The 20,947-nt window shown below is 33.9% G+C and overlaps 1 protein-coding gene across 1 annotated transcript; it reads left to right on the top strand.

Moving 5' to 3' along the window:
- The first annotated feature begins 6,900 nt into the window (after positions 1–6,900).
- Positions 6,901–19,087, top strand: LOC100368047 (calcyphosin-like protein). Its single transcript, XM_085503382.1, has 5 exons — positions 6,901–7,255; positions 13,352–13,529; positions 14,358–14,567; positions 15,995–16,113; positions 18,907–19,087. Exons 1-4 carry the CDS (start codon positions 7,119–7,121, stop codon positions 16,094–16,096), a joined length of 627 nt encoding a protein of 208 aa, XP_085359508.1. The 5' UTR covers positions 6,901–7,118; the 3' UTR covers positions 16,097–16,113; positions 18,907–19,087.
- The last annotated feature ends 1,860 nt before the right edge of the window (positions 19,088–20,947 follow it).

Raw genomic sequence — 20,947 nt, 5'->3', positions numbered from 1 at the left:
TTACTCTAATTGTAAATATTTGTAATTTATAACTATTTGTTGGTAAAAAAAAAGACTTCAAATAGACTGGTGATGAAAATTAAATTTAAAAAATAATCAGATGTTTGTGTGTTCTTTGTCATTTATTTTATTGCATCTATACAGTAAATAAGTTGCGTGCTAGATACAACATGGTTACAGTATACAACCAGCATAAAGTGTATGGGTTTATGTGACAAGACAATCATGATTACTTATTGTGGGGTGTTTGGTTACTAGTTGAAATAAAATTCATGGCTCAATACACGGCCAGTTTTGTAACAAATGCGTCTTGTATTGAATCTATTAAACATGTATTAAGTTTACTCGGGTCTTGATATTAGACAACCTGTTAAAGGTGTTTAGAGTTGACTAGAGTCTTGAAATTGGCCAATCTTTGGAAGGTTTGTTATGCGTGTGCTCAGTGCTGAACGTTAATTCACATACTGTAAAATACTTTATTTTAGCTTGGAATTAATTTTCGCTGAAGGAATGATGCAGTGAAAATAAAATCCAGTGTATATATCTTTTTTTCTTATGTTTTACATTCAACTCATCAAAAATCCATACAAAACATCCCGAGTCTTTTCAGTGAAAATTAATTCCAGCTAAAATATTTTTTACAGTACATGCATACAGATGAATAATTCAATGCATACCATTTCCAGAAGTCGCGCCTTGACTAAAGATGTACATACAGTCTTAGCCAAGGTGTGGTTCACAATAGCAGTTTATAAAATATGTTAAATTTATGTAGCTTGGAAAATAACTGCTTCATTTTGTCTTTTACCGGGGGTATACAATTGTAAATGTTTCCTTGGGCCTGGAAGATGCCCTTGCTCTGCAATATGATAGATCTGGGCAAATCAACGCAAAAATGTCTGAATATTGACGTACTAATACAGCCCTCTTGTATCTTCCTCTTGGAAGCGATCGATGATAGTAGCCAAACCAATCAATCTCTGAAAGTAAGATCCTTGGCCTGGGCATCTAGGATACACTGTAAGAATCTCCTGCCAAATTAAGTACGAGTATTTGGTCAAAATGAAATGTGTCTTTAATAATTGTCCAGGCCCTAAAACTGCTAACATTACGGGTCTCAACAATCACCAATCTCGGAGAACGCAAAACACAAATTGGGCCCTCGTACAACAGTCGACTGGAGTTGCAGTGCTTGGTGAGTATAATTAGGAGAATTGTATACCCATCAAGCAATGTCATTCCAGTCAACTGTGCCTTGGCTATCCAAATAAACTTATAGTAAGGTTATTTTACACAGAGTCAATAAGTCAACTATATACCCATTCAAGAGTGATTTGTATGATTTTTTAAAACCATATCATCAAAGTAGTTATAGTTTCTAATAATGAATCCACACCAGTTCTGGCACAAAGTCTTGGATAATGAATTGTTTAACCATTAATCTTTGTGAAATGATGTTGACAATGGAAAGTTTTATCATGTTAATGAAGTGGTTCACCAGAAACTACCAAAATGCAAGTTATTCATATGTGGTGTGACTATAAGGAAAACCTGGAATGAAGCAAAACAAACTCAAAACTGAAAACAATATCAACATCATTCACTCGTGTAATAAATCCAAGACAATGAACATTGACTTGACTAATATACTGGAATCGCATTTCCAAGATGATAGAATTCATGTAAATAGTGAAGGTTCTAATCGCCTAGTGGCAAACATCAGTCCAGCTTTCGGTCACTTGAAGATCGACCACAATAAAGAAACTATAAACCAATACATCTTTATGACATCCTTTATTAACCTGTACTGCTGCTTTTGTTGACTTGAAAAGTGTTTGACTCTATTTGGAGTCAAACTTCAAGTCAATTTTAATGGAAATGTATCAACTTTCATGTAAGATAGTAAAAACTGCATTGCAGACATATATTGCAGTGAAATAATGATGTCCACTCAGTCCAGTATTGTTCAGTGTATTCATGATGACTTTTTTGTATTAAATACAGCTTCTAATGATCAATCCCAGCTTAACAACACAAACATATCAAGTCTTCTTTTTGAAGATGATGTCATAATCACATCTACGTCAAAAGAAACTCATCACTCAACACTCTTCAATCATCACTCAACACATTACATGAATATATATATATATATTTTTTTAATGTTTTTTTATGCCAGGCGACAATATCGGATATTAAATGTCACTGTTGTCTCTCGTGAGTGCAAGTGCTGATACATAGTGCATGAATATAGTATAAAATGTGAACACAACTATTTCAAAATCTTGATTTTCACCAAAAATGAGCATGAATCAGAAAAATCATCATTCACATATGAAAATATGACTTTAGACAAAAACAATAAGTATACATATTTAGGTGTAACATCATTCAATACTCTTATACAAAACCACGAGGACACTTGCTGACCAAGCTAGGGAATAAGAACACTAGATCTATAATGGTATCAACAATATGTTGTTGAAAAAACTCAAACTTATTTGATAGTTTTCAATCACCAATCCTCCTGTATGCATCTAAGATGTATGTGGAGTCACATAGTCGAATCTAAAGCAGTGGGACGAAACGGATACACAAAATAATGAATGGTATATATCAGGTGAAGTCAACGAGTAAATTTTCAAAAATGTTTGGTATTTATGTTTGATCAGCAGTAACCTAATTTATGAACATTATTAAGGCTTAATTTAATTTGAAGGGGAGAGGTCAATCTGTTCGCAACTCCTCTCAACCAAATTAAATTGCCCTCCCACTGTTTTTTGCTCCCACTGCCCTCTCCCCACTCAGTTTTTGTTCCCCGCTGCCTTCTCTCCACTCTGTTTTGCTTCCACTGCCCTCTCCCCACTCAGTTTTTGTTTCCTGCTGCCTTCTCTCCACTCGGTTTTGCTCCCACTGCCCTTTCCCCACTCAGTTTTTGTTCCCCATGAGCCATTTCACCAGCAACACTCTTTATTAAGAGAGTTGTACCCAAGTTCAAATTTCGCACTTCTGAAAAATACAATGTACAATCAGTGATATTGCCCTTACCCGCTCAATCAAAAATGGAACTTGCCTGCCCTCTGAATAAAAATCTTCTCCTACTGGAATTCCCCTCTGAGAAACCCTATTTTTAATTCCCTCCCACTGAATATGTTTTATTTTGCCTGCCCGCTAAAAATCCCTTGCGAACATATTTTTTCACGAACAGCTCCGTTGACTGCACCTGATATATATCTCTCATTACGCTCATTTGCTGCAGTTTATGCAGCTCTCTTGGTCGTGGTATACGTTGCGGGGCGACCAGAGTTATGGAGTAAATCAGAGACCAGAGTTATGGGTAAATCAAGTGCGCATACTCATTTTCAGCCAATCAGGCGTGCCGTAACAGCGAGTATTTCCTTGATTTACCCAGAACTCTATGCGAATCCCCCTTGATTCTGGCTGCTGGCCATTTTCGTTCATGAAATTGTCGGATATCACCAGAAAACTCGCGATTTGTGCCGTTTTGAATAAAACCAAGTTAGCGATTATGAACAATGGTTATTAACGTAACACCTGATCCCCTCTAAAATTTTTGTTTCGCATTTTAAGGTAAGAAATCGACATTTGAAACCGACAGGGTGTCGATTTACTCGGTGAAGTGTTTCACAACTTGTTTATTTATATACGTATAGCGGATGATTTTTATTGAAAATTAGTATTTATTGATTTTCAGCCCCCAAGTGACTGTGCTTTTAGTTACCATTCTGTTGAACATTGAAACTCCTTACCATTAGATTTGAAGAGTTTCTAATATTCATTGTTTTCAAGCTAGCCTGTGTTATTTTATTCACAGTCCCTCTATGTGATAGAGGGACTGTGTTTTATTCAATAAAAATATACCACTGTGATCTATTCAAGTTCCTTTTATGTTTTGATACTTCCAATTTGTTATGTAAACTTTGTAATCATTGTCTGCTATTTTTATTGGGATGAGTAATTCGACCACTCAGTGTAAGTGCATAGTGTGTATTTTCAAACGCGCACTACAGAATTAGCATCCCAAACCATTCTCTGCCCACCATCATGATCACTGGAGTAGCATAATCCAAGGCAGTTGGCGGCGAGAGCTGATTCTTTTTGTAACAGTGCACGCAAAATCGTAATGGTAAATTGAAAATGTGTCAACTTTGACTTTTAACAACGTCAGTGTCATCCTCGTAACAGGTTTCTATTAATTAATAACTATATAATTAAGTAATAAATGTCAGAAATAATAATTTAATTGGATACTACGTTGTCATGGGAATATACCGGTCTTCGACACACACATTTTGAATCCACGCTGTTAATGGACATTATTAAAAAATCTGGAGTGCAAGATTTGGTTTTGTTTTAGTTTAATGATTTTGTCTCATTTAGTTACTGAATTATTTCGTTTCGATATTCCGTGTCTAAATATAATATCAGATTTAAATCACAAACACATATATGTCCATGAACGTTGAAAATGACAAAAATCCACATTCTTTATTGTTGTAGAAAAAAAATGACTTTATAACATTTAGAATAGCGCCTCGGTAGTCCCAGTTTCCCTGCGAAGCAGACAAAGGGGAGGAGGTAAGTGCCTCGGGTTTTATAATAAACCCATTAGTGGTTACAAGTATTGCTAGTTACAGGCGAATGATTTGTCATATGTCCGTACGTCAGCCATTTCTGAATTTTATTTCAAATACAAAGTTATGTGAAAATGACTTCATGTACGGATTATCAATAACTGTATATACTGTATCGAGGCTCTGAGAAGTGGAAATATAATAATCAACACATATACGTCTGCTTATTTACCATAATCGCGACTTTACGTCCATTACACCACGTATGTAACGAATTTATTATTACTCGTGTGACACGGAATATAGAGAATAAATTACGCGAATTCATGACAAGGGGTACAGTTGACAAGTCGACAAAGAATGAATGTGTTGGTTGATATAACAATCTATATACGTCATCGTCCCGGTTTAATGACTTTCATTACTGAGTAGCGAAATCCAATTGTTCAAACAGTTCTTGAAATAATTGCTACAAAAACGGACATAATTAGCATTATTCAAAACTCGATATGCTCCAGGCCATAATTATTGGTTGAAACTTTAATCTTAACCTTGCGTAATAAAAAATAGAGGCTAGCTTCAAACTTCTTAAATAATTTTATATTTTTAATCCATGCATTACTGAGCCAAAATGATGACAAGTATATACTACCAAATGAACATATGTGAGATATTATGTTAGATATCCATGCTTCGCATATGAATACATTAACCAGACAACTGAAAATGATGTTTTGATTGACCAAACATTCTCAAGTTATCTGCATGCAATTGTGGCTTTACGACTACGAGTTGGAATCAGACTTGAAAATTCAACATGTTAAAACGTCTAAAGTCGTGCATGTGATGAAATGTTGGTCTTTTTATGTGTGTGATAGTTAACGACTGTACCCAACTAGTCCCGATACTTTCATCCAGTGGGGTAGCGGGACAAGGAATTCTTGATTGAAAAGGAAGAGACAGGCAGGACGCAATATCCTCATATTTTCAACTGTCCTTGTTTATGAGACTGTGTCGCTAAAGCAAATTGGAATAGACCTACGCTAAAATATACTCGAAAAAATACTGAAAAATGTTCACCGCCGCATTGTCGCTGAAGTTGGACGTTAAATGGTACTTCTTTGGCCAACGTCCCAACGTCTCACTGTGTTCCGCAGTATTTTGTCGACGCGTAATAGAACGGAGGGTTTTGGAATAAAAATATGCTTACAAACTAACGACTAAGCATGGATACATTCAGACAATCTTGCCATTATATGTTAACCTTATTAGATAAATAGGTTTGCCCAATTGCATGTTCCCAGTGGAGTATAATATAATTATCTATAGAAAACACATATTGTAATTGTATTTGACTGATAGCGTTCATTCTGTGAGTAACCCAAACCAGATATATTTAGTACTAGATATAATCAGATTGTACAATAGAAATAACCCAGATTTTGATAACAGTTTGGAACAGAGTTCCTGGTCACATGTAACCTGTGTGAACACATAAGTGAGCCCTACCCTCCACATCTACAATGTTCATAAGGAGTTTGGAACTCCCCGTACCAATCTTGTTTTGTGCCCGCTGTAAGATGACACTTGTATGTCTCATTCGCGGATTCTTCCGGGAGATTCTTTTGAGAACGTAAATTACCTGAACCACCACTTACTTCGAACCGAGCATTACGTAAAACCATGGTAAAATGGTAACATTGATTCCCGAGACTGTGTATATATTAATTGTATTTTGACACTGTAATATTTTAAATCAATTAATTGAAAAATATCAGTTTGTGACATGAATCATTAATATAATTCGGTGTGATTTCAGCCGAACCGAGTGGGTCCAGTTACGGTCTCGTACTAGTACTAGTGTCTGCCTGAACGCAGCGACGACAATCTATTTGCCAGCTAAACACCTTTTTTCGGCACGTGCTCACAGCCCGTCTGAGCGTGGATGAGATGTATCTGTCCAGAGGACGAAGCCCTCCAGTACTCCTAAAATAAAATATGCTGGAAAGTAAGAGCGGGATTTCTACTTTGTTCAAGCTATTTCAGCTTGGTCTTGGTTGATGTTTTACATAAATGCAAAGTGGAATGGAACTTTCAACAATCACGTATATGCATCCATAGACCTTAAGGTCCATTATGCATTCAAAAGATAACTGGATAATGAATAAAAAAAATGGTTTACGAATTAAAACAGTCGATGTAATGGTTTAATTCCCAGCTGAAGCGTCCTCTGCATTTTATGGGGGCGGGGTCAACGCCCGCACATGCAAAACATACCCAACCTTCCTGGATGAATATTAGTACAGATCGCACAGCGGATACCAAACTTCGTGTACGTTGAGCTTCACTCAAGGTGTTTGCGTTCAGGTTCAACTTTGCTGCACAATACAACAGTTTACCTGCATTGTTGTTGCGAACAGCGGTGTCTAGTGACTTCCTACAACGCTGTATCTCATTTGCATCAATTAAGCGTCGTCTAAACCATCGAGTTTCGTTCCGTTCAGACCACGATCATCCAGCAACATGGCAGACTTCGACAACAACGAGAAACAAATGAAAATTCAATCGCAGCAGAAGCTGAGAACAGCTACAGATCCAGTGGAAAGACTGAGGTTACAATGTTTGGTCAGAGGTTCGAGCGGCATCAAAGGATTGGGGAGGTAAGAGGGTGACAAGCAGCCGTGGTTAGCGGCTTCCTGCGATCGATCGATCGTAACTCCGCGTATACATTATTTTATTATATATACATTCACTGACAATTCACTATATTGACGTATCCATAAATGACATGTTTTGTAGACTAACGGTTTTCACCGATCATTAATGAAAGTTAATCATTGGATGCAGACGCGATAATGTAATTTGGTGCATTAATAATGTGGGAAAATTTGGCTGGAACGCAGGGTGTGCCACTCGATAATACGTTAATAGTCCCCATTGACAAATAAGGGTATGGCTGTCCCTGCACAGTTCAGTATTGTTATTCATTGGATCGTTAGTTATAAAAAAGTACTTGTATTATGCAAAGGTTAGCCACCTTCAATACCCGGCCGTGTAAACCACACATCACGGAGCACGACACAGACCTTTCCCGCTGGTGCTGGCAATGTGCAACATGGAGCCCGTTGAGCTTCACGGAGCCTGTCCGGTTGATGATGAGAATATACAAATATAATTTCTTTAAATTAAAGGCTGCAGAAGTTTATTAGACGTTGATATTGGTCAGCTCTCTGGGTGGGTGGGATATTTTTTTTATTTTGATGCCCAACAGTAAGTTAGTTAACAAATAAACGGGTGCAAAAATAGCAGTTTTGGGGCGTTTTTTTAAACGTAATGTAGAGAAATTTGTTAATCAACAACAATTTTAAATTCATGTATACACACACGAAAGATAAGTTTGTACATGTACTATTTTCAAAATAATGTGGTCCAGACCTTGAAGCTAAAACACTGCTTGTCAATAGCGAGGTAGCATCTGTTGGACATAATGGGCATTGATTATTTAGGCTAGTTACATCAGAACATATTGATTGTTATCGAACCATTGTTCTTGTGCTTTTCGATTTCTCTGACCCCCATTGTTTATTTGTTATTATTATTTGTCTATAGACAATGGTTACAATAGCCATTAGTGGCTAGGATTACACAAAGGACATTGACAACATAATTTAACTACTAGTATATTACTAGAATGCACTGAGTGAGGGAAATGCTTCTTAGTCTTGGCTGCATTGAACTTGGAATTCAAATGCAACAAGGATCCATGGGGATACTGAGTTTGAGTTATTTACACTTACAAATAAAAAAACAACAAGGTTATTATTGCTACATTTTTAAAACCATTAGTTGCAGTGTTTTTCTGTATTCATCGTTTGTGAAAGCGGCCATGTACAGTGTGTGATCCGCCACCAGAGTTCGTGTTCTGACATGAATTAAAGTTCTGTTAAGTCTTCAATACTGTCTTAACGCTCCATTTGAGGCTTAATTTGTGTAGAATTCAGTCCCTGATTTCAGCTGCTCTGTCAGACTAGTCGTTAAAAGTTCCAGCAATGAATGTTCGTTTTCATGAATATTTAATGCAAATGAATTTTTTTTAATAATATTTGAATGTTTTTTCAATGTAGTTTGCTATTTTAAAACCTTAAAATATTTCTGTATTTCTTTTTTGTTTTGTTTATGGTGATAATACCATATTTGCATTGTTAGTAGTGAATACGCTTACATAACAGACACAATTGTGTCAATGACCAACCTAAGTCAAATTAAATTAGTTATCCAGTATATAGAAAGTACAATTTTGGGGTTCGTGTAATTGTTAGAGCTGTGCTTTTAAATAGGGTTTGTAAGTGCATTCCTTGCCATTGTACATAGATGCATTTATGTGTTGTGAAAGTTGCACATCTAATAACATACTGTCACATGTGTCATGAATATTTTGAGATATGAAGAAATAATTTCACTATAGAAACCAGTTTGATATGACATTTTGGACATTTCCTATGTGAGTATCCTAATAATATTAACCTGTAATATACAGAGGAGATGTCATATAATTTTGTATTCGACTGAAACTCTATAAAGACGTCAGTGATTTGTACATTTCTGCATAGTTTTTACCCTGATGCATGCAATGTAGAAAAAAAGCTGTTAATTTAACTTAATCAAGCAGGATGTTAAAAATCCTGAATGAAATGAATGAATAAAATAACTTGTATGAAGATAATGCAATATATAATTAATTTCCAAATTTTTATTAATTTTATCTGTGCATAGAATGTGAGGCATTTAAATCCATTTAAATGTGATGATGTCAGATAACACATCTTCCTGTTATGGAGAAATTTGACTTATTGAGATTTATCTGCAGTCAGTATAGATGTCATTGAGAACTTCTACCATGAAAGGATGATGTCAGTTTCACATCCTACTTTGGACCCTCTAACACATTGAATAAAATGCTTGGGACTCTCTAACGTAATAAATAAAAACTACTGCCAACTTTCTAAATTTTGCGCTTTGATGTTTTTATAGTACCAATAAGAATAAAGTTTCTCAAAAGTCTTTGTGAATGTCTGTAAACACTCCAGTGAATTTTTACTGCCACAAAATTTCACGATTTGTATTTAGACAAATTTAAAGTAGTTTAAACAACCTTTGCACAGGTCAATGAGTGGGAAAGGTTTGTGTACAGTGTACCACCACGAAGTTACCAGTATGTCAATTATCAATTGAGCCAATTAGCTTACTGTAAATTCATGATGCCCTTTAGTTTACTGCAAATTTTTATTTTATTTACTTATTGACTCTTACACAATCCCCGGAGGGAAAGAAAATGGTCACAAAGTACAAGGAGAAATATATATATATAAAAAACAAAAAACAAAAACACAATATACTAAATAACAAATAACAAATACAATCACTAAATTACTAAATAATACAAAATCTCTAAAATACAATCTAATATAAAATTACAAAATTGACAGCAGGCATTAAGATGTCAAGTAAGACCCTGCTTCCTGACTTCAAAGCTTTTACTTATGAACTGTGCTACTGGTATAATAATGTTTTCATTCTGTAACAATTCCATGAATTTTTTCTCTGCAGGTTTATTTTCAAATGCTGGGATCATATCCTTAGCTTTATTGAACAGTTTGGCACGCAACTCATTATATTTGTTGCATTCCAGCAGAAAATGCATTTCATCCTCAATTAGACCTTTGTTACACATGTCACAAACCCTGTTGTTTAGTGGGATTTTTTTATGACGACCCATTTCAATTTTGAGACTATGGTCACTAAGACGGAATTTGGTAAGCACACTACGCAGTTCAAAGTTTTTTAGCTTGACTAAATATGGCTCAAGTTTTAAATCTGATTTGATTAGCCGATATGTTCTTAGTTTGTTTTTCTCATTTGCTTTGGTGCGGTTATCATTATGGACCTCACCTTTCCATCTTGTTAGAAATAAATCCTTGATGCCTAAATCAATTTGTTTCATTTGTGCCGAGGTTAGTTTATCACAGTTGTTAACTGAATGATATAGTTGGATATTGTTTAATAATGATGTCACTTCTAGATACCATTTACTTTTAATGCTTTGGTTAACCACAAAAGCTTCCTTGAGTAACGCATTATTAGAATTCATGGCCCGACTGTAATATTTAATTATTTGTTTTTTTATAAATACGTCTAGGGGGTATCTGCCTAACTCGCTATACATGGCCATAATTGGTGTGTGTTGTGACACCCCCAGTAGATACCGACAATAACTTAATTGAACGTCTTCAATAGGTGATTTAGTGGAGAACTCATCACCCCAAACATCACAACCATAAATGAGGATAGGTCTGATGAGTTTGTCAAAAAGGGAAATTGAAACTTTTATACTTATGTTTTGTATTGAGCCAAGCTTTGCTTTCATTGAAAACAGAGCTTTTTGAGCCTTGCGTTTAAGGTTTTTTAGGCCATCCTTAAATTTACCATTGGCACTAATGACTAGTCCCAGATAGTTATAAGATTTAACTGTATCAAGTTCGATACCTCCAAGAAAAAATGTATCATTATTCAAACGTCTGTTTGATTTATTGAAAATTAAAATTTTGGTTTTGTCAGTGTTGACAGAGAGCTTCCACGTTTTAGCATACAATGCCAAACTATCAAGACATGTCTGTAATCCCTGTTTAGTTTTAGAAAGTATCACAATATCATCGGCATAGAGTAGACAGCTGACATGCGAGTTTTCTAAATAAGGAGGATCACAGGTATTAGGATTGAAAATAGTGGGCAGGTCATTTAAAAAAAGATTGAAGAGAGTTGGACTAAGATTACATCCCTGTTTAACACCAATATTGGACTGAAATTGTTTTGTTATGCCTTCTTTACATTTAACTTTATATTTTACTTTACTGTACATGTTTTTGATAGTTTTATACATTTTTCCAGTTATACCATATTTGATTAATTTTTTGAATAGACCATCATGCCAGACACTGTCAAAAGCCTTTCTAAGGTCAATAAAGCAGGCATATAATTTTTTTGATTTTTTAATATTTGTGTTATTTTGTTTATTGGCGCACTCTGACTTACCACTGTAGAGATATTTATTTACCAGGGTTTTTAGTATGAAAAGATTGTCTGTAGTTCGACAATCATGCCTGAATCCGAACTGTCGACCGGAAAGAATGTTATTAGAGTCTAAAAATGATGTCAGCCTAATATTTAGAATACTATTGAATAACTTGCCAAGACAGCTAGAGATGGCAATTCCCCTGTAGTTGGCCGGGTTATTTTTCGACCCAGATTTGTGGATTGGTACCAACAGGCCAGTGCTCCAAGAATGTGGATAGTTATTTGAACTATAAACAATATTAAAGAGTTTATGTATTGCATCTAATAAGTGATGTTCACCGTATTTTAACAATTCATTGCAAATTCTATCTTCTGCCGAAGCCTTGTTACTTTTAAGAAGTCTAATGGCTTTAGTTATTTCATTTTTTAAGATTGGTCTGTCTAAATAGGGGTTGCTACTTGCACTCTTTTCACTATTCTCCAGTTCATTCGCAATCTCAGAGTTTGATGTACTGCTATCAGTATTAAGTAGAGTCTTAAAGTAAACCAACCAATCACCAGGTTGAACATTCCCGTTATTATTACTGGGGTTCTCGCCATTCATTTCACGAAGAATCTTCCAAAATTTAGATGTGTCTGATTTAGAATTTTCCAATTCTTTGAGTTGTGCAATCATTTTCTGATTACTTTTATGTTTGATTAGTTTTTTATACTGTTTACGGGTTTGAAAGAATTTCCCTCGGATATATACTTACATGGTACATGGTATATGTGAACCCACCCTAACAGTATTCTAACAGCCACTCAAACTCAAGTTACTTCAATATCTTTTTCACCCAGAAAGTGATGTAAACATATTCATAATTCTTGTAAGAAACCATTATTGTGGCTGTTATCATAGACCATAAAAGATAAGATAAACTACATCTTTGTTGAGATCTGCTACATAAATAAAGAAAACACGATGGGTGGGGCACATTGAGGTCTGCCATGTTGGACACTTCTGATGTAACAAATGTACATTCTAAAGAAAAGAGGGCACTCTAGGCTAGTCTAAATAATAGCAATTTGACTGTGTAACTGCTAACCAAAATTTGAATCTTGTTTAGTCAACAAACAAAACATTTTGGCAGTCCTTAGGCTTGCTAATCTGAGCTAATCATTATTAGTCTGAGTCTTATGATTGCTGAGACAGCAGAGCTGTTTTGACTGTCAGGTTGTTTGTTAATTCAAAATTTTCAAAGAAAAGATTAAGTAAAGTTATGTACAATGTATTTAAATTCACATTCTAATAGAACATTTCCCTTTCACTGCAAAAATCTGTGTTACGTGTAAAATCAAACGTTAAAAACAGGACATACAAGATCTTGCCGTGAATGGAAAATCACCTATTATTTGCAGTAAGTTTTGGCCTGTGATGTCAGCCTTGTACAATTTAAAGTCTACAGTATATGCATAAGTCTCATTTTAGCCATGTTATAAGTTTTAGCCATGTCATATTTCAATGTTATAATTTAATGTGTCTTGTTCTTGAAAAGTTTGTAAGTTCTTAGTTTAGAATCAATTCTATTAATGACCATGTTTCATTTACACAAATAACAGTGTAAACAGCGAAAATGAAACTGCGTGCATACTGATCGTTCTTTATTATGACTTGATGCTATTCACTAATTCTATTTTCTCAGAGTTTTCCGAATCATGGATGATGATCGTAGTAAAACATTGAATATGGAGGAATTCAAGAAAGGTATCCATGATTATGGCTTGCAACTAACAGAGGGAGAAATTAATGAAGTCTTTAGAAGATTTGATAAAGATGGAAATGGAACAATTGATTTTAATGAGTTTCTGTTGACCATTCGTGTAAGTTATAAGCAGAAATTAACAACAATTTTGATTTAAATCTGTCTATGATGATGAAAATGATTTCATTTCATGCGAGACACATTTTTGTAAATTTAGTTACAGTACAACATAACCTAGTAATTGAACTCAAGATGCATACAGCCAAACATTCAGCTGGCAATGTTTTGCGTTTTGGTGTTGAAACAGTATGATATGATGACTGTTGTAGCTTGTGCATGTATTTGATGTAAAATACTGTATTTTCACTGAAGGAATGATTCAGTGAAAATAAATTCCAGTGAATTTACCTTTTTTCCTATATTTTACATTCAACTCAACAAAAATCAGTGAAAATATATTCCATACAAAACACCAAAATAAAGTTGTTTCAGTGAAAATTAATTCTAGCTAAAATAAACTATTTTACAGTATCTAATGACAGCAGCGTGTCAATGCTCAAACCAAATCATAAGTCAATGATCCAGCACACATTAAATACAGTTTGGTTTAAGTGCAATGCTTCTAATAGACCAAATATGCCAACATTTGAAGACACCTACAGAAACACTTTCACTCTAACATCAAACCTTCAGATTACTGTAGACCATGTTGAAATAGCTGCATGCAATTTTAGTGGATTTGACTCTTGGCATGAATTAACAGAATCTTAATTTAGCTGAAGTGTTGACTATCTCCCTGTGAGAATAGACTTTATCTTAAATTAGCTGCATTTTGAATTAGCGAAATTACAGATTAGCCAAATTTGCTAAAATAACATGCTAGCTAGATTTACATGGGATCAACTCTCTATTTTTTCTTTAATTTGATTTATTATTTTGTTTATAGCCAGCTATGTCACAGTCTAGAATAGATATCATTGACAAGGCATTCTGTAAAATGGATAAAACAGGAGATGGTGTCATTACTGTCGATGATCTGAAAGGTGTTTATGATGTCAGTAAACACCCAAAATATATCAATGGTGAATGGTCTAGAGACCAGGTGTTTGCTATATTTCTCAATAACTTTGACTCTCCAAATGAGAAAGATGGCAAGGTAAGATTCATTATCATACTAGTAATTAACATTATCACCAGTCATCAATAATTAACGTTAATGGTTGATATCCTGAAACAATTAACAAATTCACAGTTTTTTGTAAAATATTTTTAGCAACAACATACAAATTATATAAATTATGGTAATTGTTGAGTTTTGAATATTATGTTTTTTAATTATTGTCTATAATATAATATATAATATAATATATGATACTATATGATATGATATAATATAATACAATATAAAAATACATGGAATTAGAAAAATTGAAAATAAAAAAAACAAATTAGATAGATGGGAAAACAATGTAAAAATACATTAAAATATTAGAAACGAAGTTGAATTATGAAATATTGAGATATGTCATAGATGTGTGCAGCTGGCAATAAGTGATGGTTTGGAGAAATTCACCGGAACTGATGATGAATTAAAACTTGTCTGAATATGATTTATTTCAAATAAGCTTAATGTATGACCATATTCTGGTATCTTCTGGGAGAATTAATTATATTATATCAAAAATATTGAGAAATTAATAATAATTAATTAATTTCTCAATATTTTTGAAAAAAAATATTGCAACTGTTTGACTATAAATATTACTGTTGCAGTATCCCTGGACAGTGTTTTATGTGTGACCTTTAGGGGTCGTGCATATATTTAGCTACATGTGAAATAAAAATAAACTTTATTGAAACCGTATCCCAATGTGGGGTCTTGATAAAGAGAATGATCAAGTAACAACAGCTTTGTTAGGAAGATAACAAAATAAACAAAAATGAGAAAAACCAAAAAAAGATGATTTGATTTTCTTACCTGTATGTGTCAATTGGGTAATGCAGCTGGCATTTTAGAATGTAATGGAGTGACCTGGGTCACATGATCTACAAAATGTATACATGTATTACGGACTGAATAAACTTGCAATCTGAGGTCACATGTCTGACTCCCAGTACATAAATATTACATAATTTTTATTGTAGTAATTTCATTTTAACAATTACAAGAGTCGCTTAATCCAATATTTCATACTTTCATTGAATTCTGTAAACTGCCATGCTGTTATTTATTGTTTGTGTTATTGCAAATGATGAAGAAAAAATATAGCAACATTGATTTCCTTTTTCGTTGATTTGATAATAATTCACAGTACTTTCACTTAGTTTAAGAATGACGAAGTGATATAATCTGAAAATTATTGTATTCACAATTTGTCCATAAAATAAAACATTAATAATTCATATCTTCAATAACGCCATCATCACAGCCCATTAACCTCTGATAAATATGTATAAGCACATTAGTATTCATAGTGTCATCACTGTATATTATTATATTTTTGTTCAGAATTGAAATATTATATTATATTTCAATTACTTAATGAAACAATTTTTTTTTATGAATTTTATTTCTAATTTCAGGTGACAAAAGAGGAATTTCAAAATTACTACAGCGGTGTTAGCGCTTCCATTGATGAGGATAGTTACTTCATACTGATGATGAGAACTGCTTGGAAGCTGTAACTTTGTGCATTCTATGAGTAAGATTGTTTTTATTATTACTTCATTTTAATGTGTAGAATTAAAATTCAAAATTCCATTATTTTAAATTCCAAACTTTTTCATTTGTCATTGAAAGGAAAATATTATTCAGTCACTTATTAGACCTTATGCATTGTCCCTAAATGTCACACATCTTGCCACTATCTGGGTGTGTTGTGTAACAGCACTTATTAGACCTTATGCATTGTCCCTAAATGTCACACATCCTGCCACTATCTGGGTATGTTGTGTAACAGCACTTATTAGACCTTATGCATTGTCCCTAAATGTCACACATCCTGCCACTATCTGGGTGTGTTGTGTAACAGCACTTATTAGACCTTATGCATTGTCCCTAAATGTCACACATCTTGCCACTATCTGGGTGTGTTGTGTAACAGCACTTATTAGACCTTATATGCATTGTCCCTAAATGTCACACATCCTGCCACTATCTGGGTGTGTTGTGTAACAGCACTTATTAGACCTTATACGCATTGTCCCTAAATGTCACACATCCTGCCACTATCTGGGTGTGTTGTGTAACAGCACTTATTAGACCTTATGCATTGTCCCTAAATGTCACACATCCTGCCCCTATCTGGGTGTGTTGTGTAACAGCACTTATTAGACCTTATGCATTGTCCCTAAATGTCACACATCCTGCCACTATCTGGGTGTGTTGTGTAACAGCACTTATTAGACCTTATGCATTGTCCCTAAATGTCACACATCCTGCCACTATCTGGGTGTGTTGTGTAACAGCACTTATTAGACCTTATGCATTGTCCCTAAATGTCACACATCCTGCCACTATCTGGGTGTGTTGTGTAACAGCACTTATTAGACCTTATGCATTGTCCCTAAATGCCACACATCCTGCCACTATCTGGGTGTATTTTACATGCGTTGTATACGACGCAATGAGTCCCATATGAAAGAGAACACTGCGTCCACCGTCCTTTGAGAAAATTGTCACAGATAGGAAATATCCCAAAAAGCGCCAGAATGTGTGACCTATTCAGGGTCATGCAAAGCACCGGGATGTGCGACTTATTCAAGGTCATGCAAAGCACCAGGATGTGTGACCTATTCAGGGTCATGCAAAGTACCAGGATGTGTGACCTATTCAGGGTCATGCAAAATACCAGGATGTGTGACCTATTCAGGGTCATGCAAAATACCAGGATGTGCGACCTATTCAGGGTCATGCAAAGTACCAGGATGTGTGACCTATTCAGGGTCATGCAAAGTACCAGGATGTGTGACCTATTCAGGGTCATGCAAAATACCAGGATGTGTGACCTATTCAGGGTCATGCAAAATACCAGGATGTGTGACCTATTCAGGGTCATGCAAAGCACCAGGATGTGTGACCTATTCAGGGTCATGCTAAGTACCAGGATGTGTGACCCATTCAGGGTCATGCTAAGTACCAGTGACCTACTGTAAAACATGTTTAAATAGCTACATGCTATTTTAGTAAATTTGACTCCATGCATGAATTAACTGAATCTTAATTTAGCTAAGGTGTCAACAATCTCATTGTGAGAATATACTTTATTTTGAATTAGTGATATCTTGAATTAGCGAAATTACAGATTAGCTAAATTAGCCAAAATAGCATGCTATTTAAAAAGACATGTTTAATTGAAAACAACAGTATTTGGGGTCATGTAAAGTATTTGGCATTATGATAATAAATTGCCTCTTTTATGACTTAATTGTCAGAAATTGTTGTTAGTCAAGACATTTAGTGATTACCTGTAATAAGGAATGTTTACCAGGTACAGGTAATTACAAAAGCCATTATACATGTTGACTTGGTTTGTTTGTTTGTTGAATCAGTCATTTATAACCTCAACAAACTCAACTATGATGACACAACATTTTTTATTGTAAAAAGAAATTGTGTTAATATTTACTGCACAATGCATCAAATGCCATGTACATATTTGTGTAACAATGTCTATATTTGTCATTGCCTACAAAAAACAACATAAATATTTCAAGGTTAGATCCTTCACTCTGTGTAGTAGATTTTAAAATTTTGCAATTATGCAAATTCCAGCCATGTCAATATATATTTTATGGAGACCAACATACATGTATTCTGTTTTCGTACATCTAAATATATCGCATTTAGAGATGACTTGCATGGAGAACTGGTTTGCTGGTATATATGTTGCCACAGATGTCTTATGATTATAGTAACCTAGTACCAGCTTGCATAGCAAAGTTCATGCCAGCGAATAAATTATAATATATTAATGCATGTGTTGTCCCAGGTACCACAGTCTGCTTCATTCACACATGGTTTATTCACCCTTACCAAAATTCATTAGACAAGAAAATGCAAACTTACACAATGAATCACTAAAATTTGTTCCTTTCATGTCGTGTCGTGTCGTGTCAAAAATCATGAAAAATTGGTAACTAAATTCCTTGTCAAGAGAACTCTAAATACATTTTCGCTGCTAGAAAATGTTGTGTTTTTAACTTTTTCATCACTAGACTTTCTCGTCCAAATTTTCTGCACTTGTTTCGTATAATCTTCAATATTTCTGGGAATAAACCCTAATTTTGAGCCAACAGAAAAAAAATTGAGTCAATTTTCAGTTTTACTCAAAAAAATTGGCTATTTTATGAATTTGCGATGAAAAGAAGAAACTAGTGGTGAAAAGTTAAATTTTATAAATTTTAAGAGCAACATATTGTTTCACTTTCAGTATTTTCAAATGCAGCTAAATCTATTGTTGATTATTTATTTGATGTTTTTTTGTTTATTGCAGATACCTAAAGTCACTATTGTAGTGTCTACCAAGACAGACGAATTTTTATGGCGAAGAACTCTCTGAGTTTGTGATTTTATTAAAAAACCTGAAATATTATATTAGTTTTATTATTATATCGTAGTATTGCCTACTTCCAAAGACCTAGTCAGAACATTTTTTTGTCAACCAATTCATTTAATAAACATTTTCACCAACAGTTTCTATGGTAACATAGTGACTAGGTAGATATTTTGGAAACTCAACATACTGTGAAAATAATCATTGTTTCAGTGATTTTTGTAAAAACTGAAATTTATTCACAAGGAATAATTAATTAATTAGTCAGTCAGTTCAGTGTTGTCCGGTACAACAACACTTTTTCTTGTTTACTTGATTAGCATAATTATGTAATTAGCATAATTATCTTCTAATTGGTCTTTGCTCTGCAGAGAATGATGATGTCACTACGAATATTTCACCTCTGTCTTTAAAAGTTTCATCAGACACACAGAGTTTGGGACAGTGATCTATTCAAAGATCTAGTGTATTCAAACAGATCAAGTGATTGATCAGGAAATCAGAGTAATTTGAATATTGTTCTCTCAGCATGCAAACATATATAATAGGTAAATTATATTTTAAGTCGGTAATTTTAATAATTCAAACTTATTATTAGTAGTTTATTGTTGATTGTAATTTAAAATTGGTTCATTTCCATTGCTGATTTAGCTCATTTGTCTTGTGTTTTTTTAAATTTGTTTTTTTAAACACTGTTGACGATAGTAACTTTATTTGATATGGAACACTGCTTGGCATTCACTTTATTTGTATTTTACTGTTTAGTTTGTAAGGTATTCTCACAAAATAAAAATTCTTATCCTACAGAGCACAATTTATTATATAATGCTGGTATTTGTCTTTTCTGTACTTTTTTTTTACTATTGTATTACCTTTGAGTTTAGTGCCCTCTAGTTAGTTGTTAGTTTCACCTGTAGGTGGCGCTCATCCAATAACATTAAAACATGCATGAAAAGGTATATTTTTTAATTTCGCTACTCATTCATATTTTAACTGTAAAAAAATGAAAAAAATCAGTAAAGTTTTTATAAACATTGATTCCACCTGTAAGTGTAATTATTTGTAATTTTACTTTTCTTTGAGGGTAAAAGGGCATCGAATATATTAAAACAATTAAAATTGATCATTATCATAATAAGAATTTGTGTGTGTTTCTATCCCATGTTATTGCAAGATGTGCATGAGAACTTGGAGTAGCAGTTCAACTAAGCATTCTGTTTCAACTTCATAAGTCTCAACTAGAACTAGAGTTTTACTTAATTTCACTTACACAAATCTCTATCCTATTGTTGCACTTTGAGGGCATTGGGGTACTGGAACTTGTGCACTTGAAATTGGGGGAATTTGTTGCTGATTTGGTTGCATTCGCTCACATTATTTTGAATTCATGTATGATGGAGCAGTAAGTGTTAACAAATAAACAATCAAATGGGAAATATAACAAAATATTAAAATACTGAAATGAAATGAACTTTAAATGCTTATTACATAGTATCAGACTATCAAATATTTCACACAATAAACACAATATCTCAAAGCTTTATGAATGATCACAGAGGACAACTTTCAAGGCACAACATGAGTGTCATGGACTACTATTGTCTAGTGTTGTTATAGGAGGGAATTATGTGTGGATTTTTCAATTTTGTCAGATGTGAGAATCTTATTTCCATGAGATTTCGCTTTAAATGAAGAAAATCAGAATAAGGTGCTATTTGAAGTAACACCATATTTTTTATATGCTCATTACTAAACCAACATTTAATTAATTAATTTATTCTTTCATTGTTTTTTACAGTAATTGACACAGTCACTAAAAAAAGCTGAACGGAGAGGTCATTGGCAATGATTTCTTTTATTTCCATTTATACGTTATATGTGATAGGTACGTTTATATAATATTTTTTATGGTTGCCATATACTGCGAAATCATTTTCTCCTCATTTATGTGAGCTCAGAATGCTTGTATATATCATTGATG

This window comes from Saccoglossus kowalevskii, chromosome 9, assembly GCF_978046115.1.
Source record: "Saccoglossus kowalevskii chromosome 9, keSacKowa6.1, whole genome shotgun sequence".
Lineage (NCBI taxonomy): Eukaryota > Metazoa > Hemichordata > Enteropneusta > Harrimaniidae > Saccoglossus > Saccoglossus kowalevskii.
This window is presented reverse-complemented; position numbering and strand designations above follow the sequence as displayed.

Bases quoted from the DNA above. Each gene is read 5' to 3' on its own strand.
- LOC100368047 (XM_085503382.1), top strand. From the start codon at position 7,119: ATGGCAGACTTCGACAACAACGAGAAACAAATGAAAATTCAATCGCAG. The intron at 7,256-13,351 runs GTAAGAGGGTGA...CTATTTTCTCAG, and splicing joins GGCATCAAAGGATTGGGGAG to AGTTTTCCGAATCATGGATG. The intron at 13,530-14,357 runs GTAAGTTATAAG...TTTTGTTTATAG, and splicing joins AGTTTCTGTTGACCATTCGT to CCAGCTATGTCACAGTCTAG.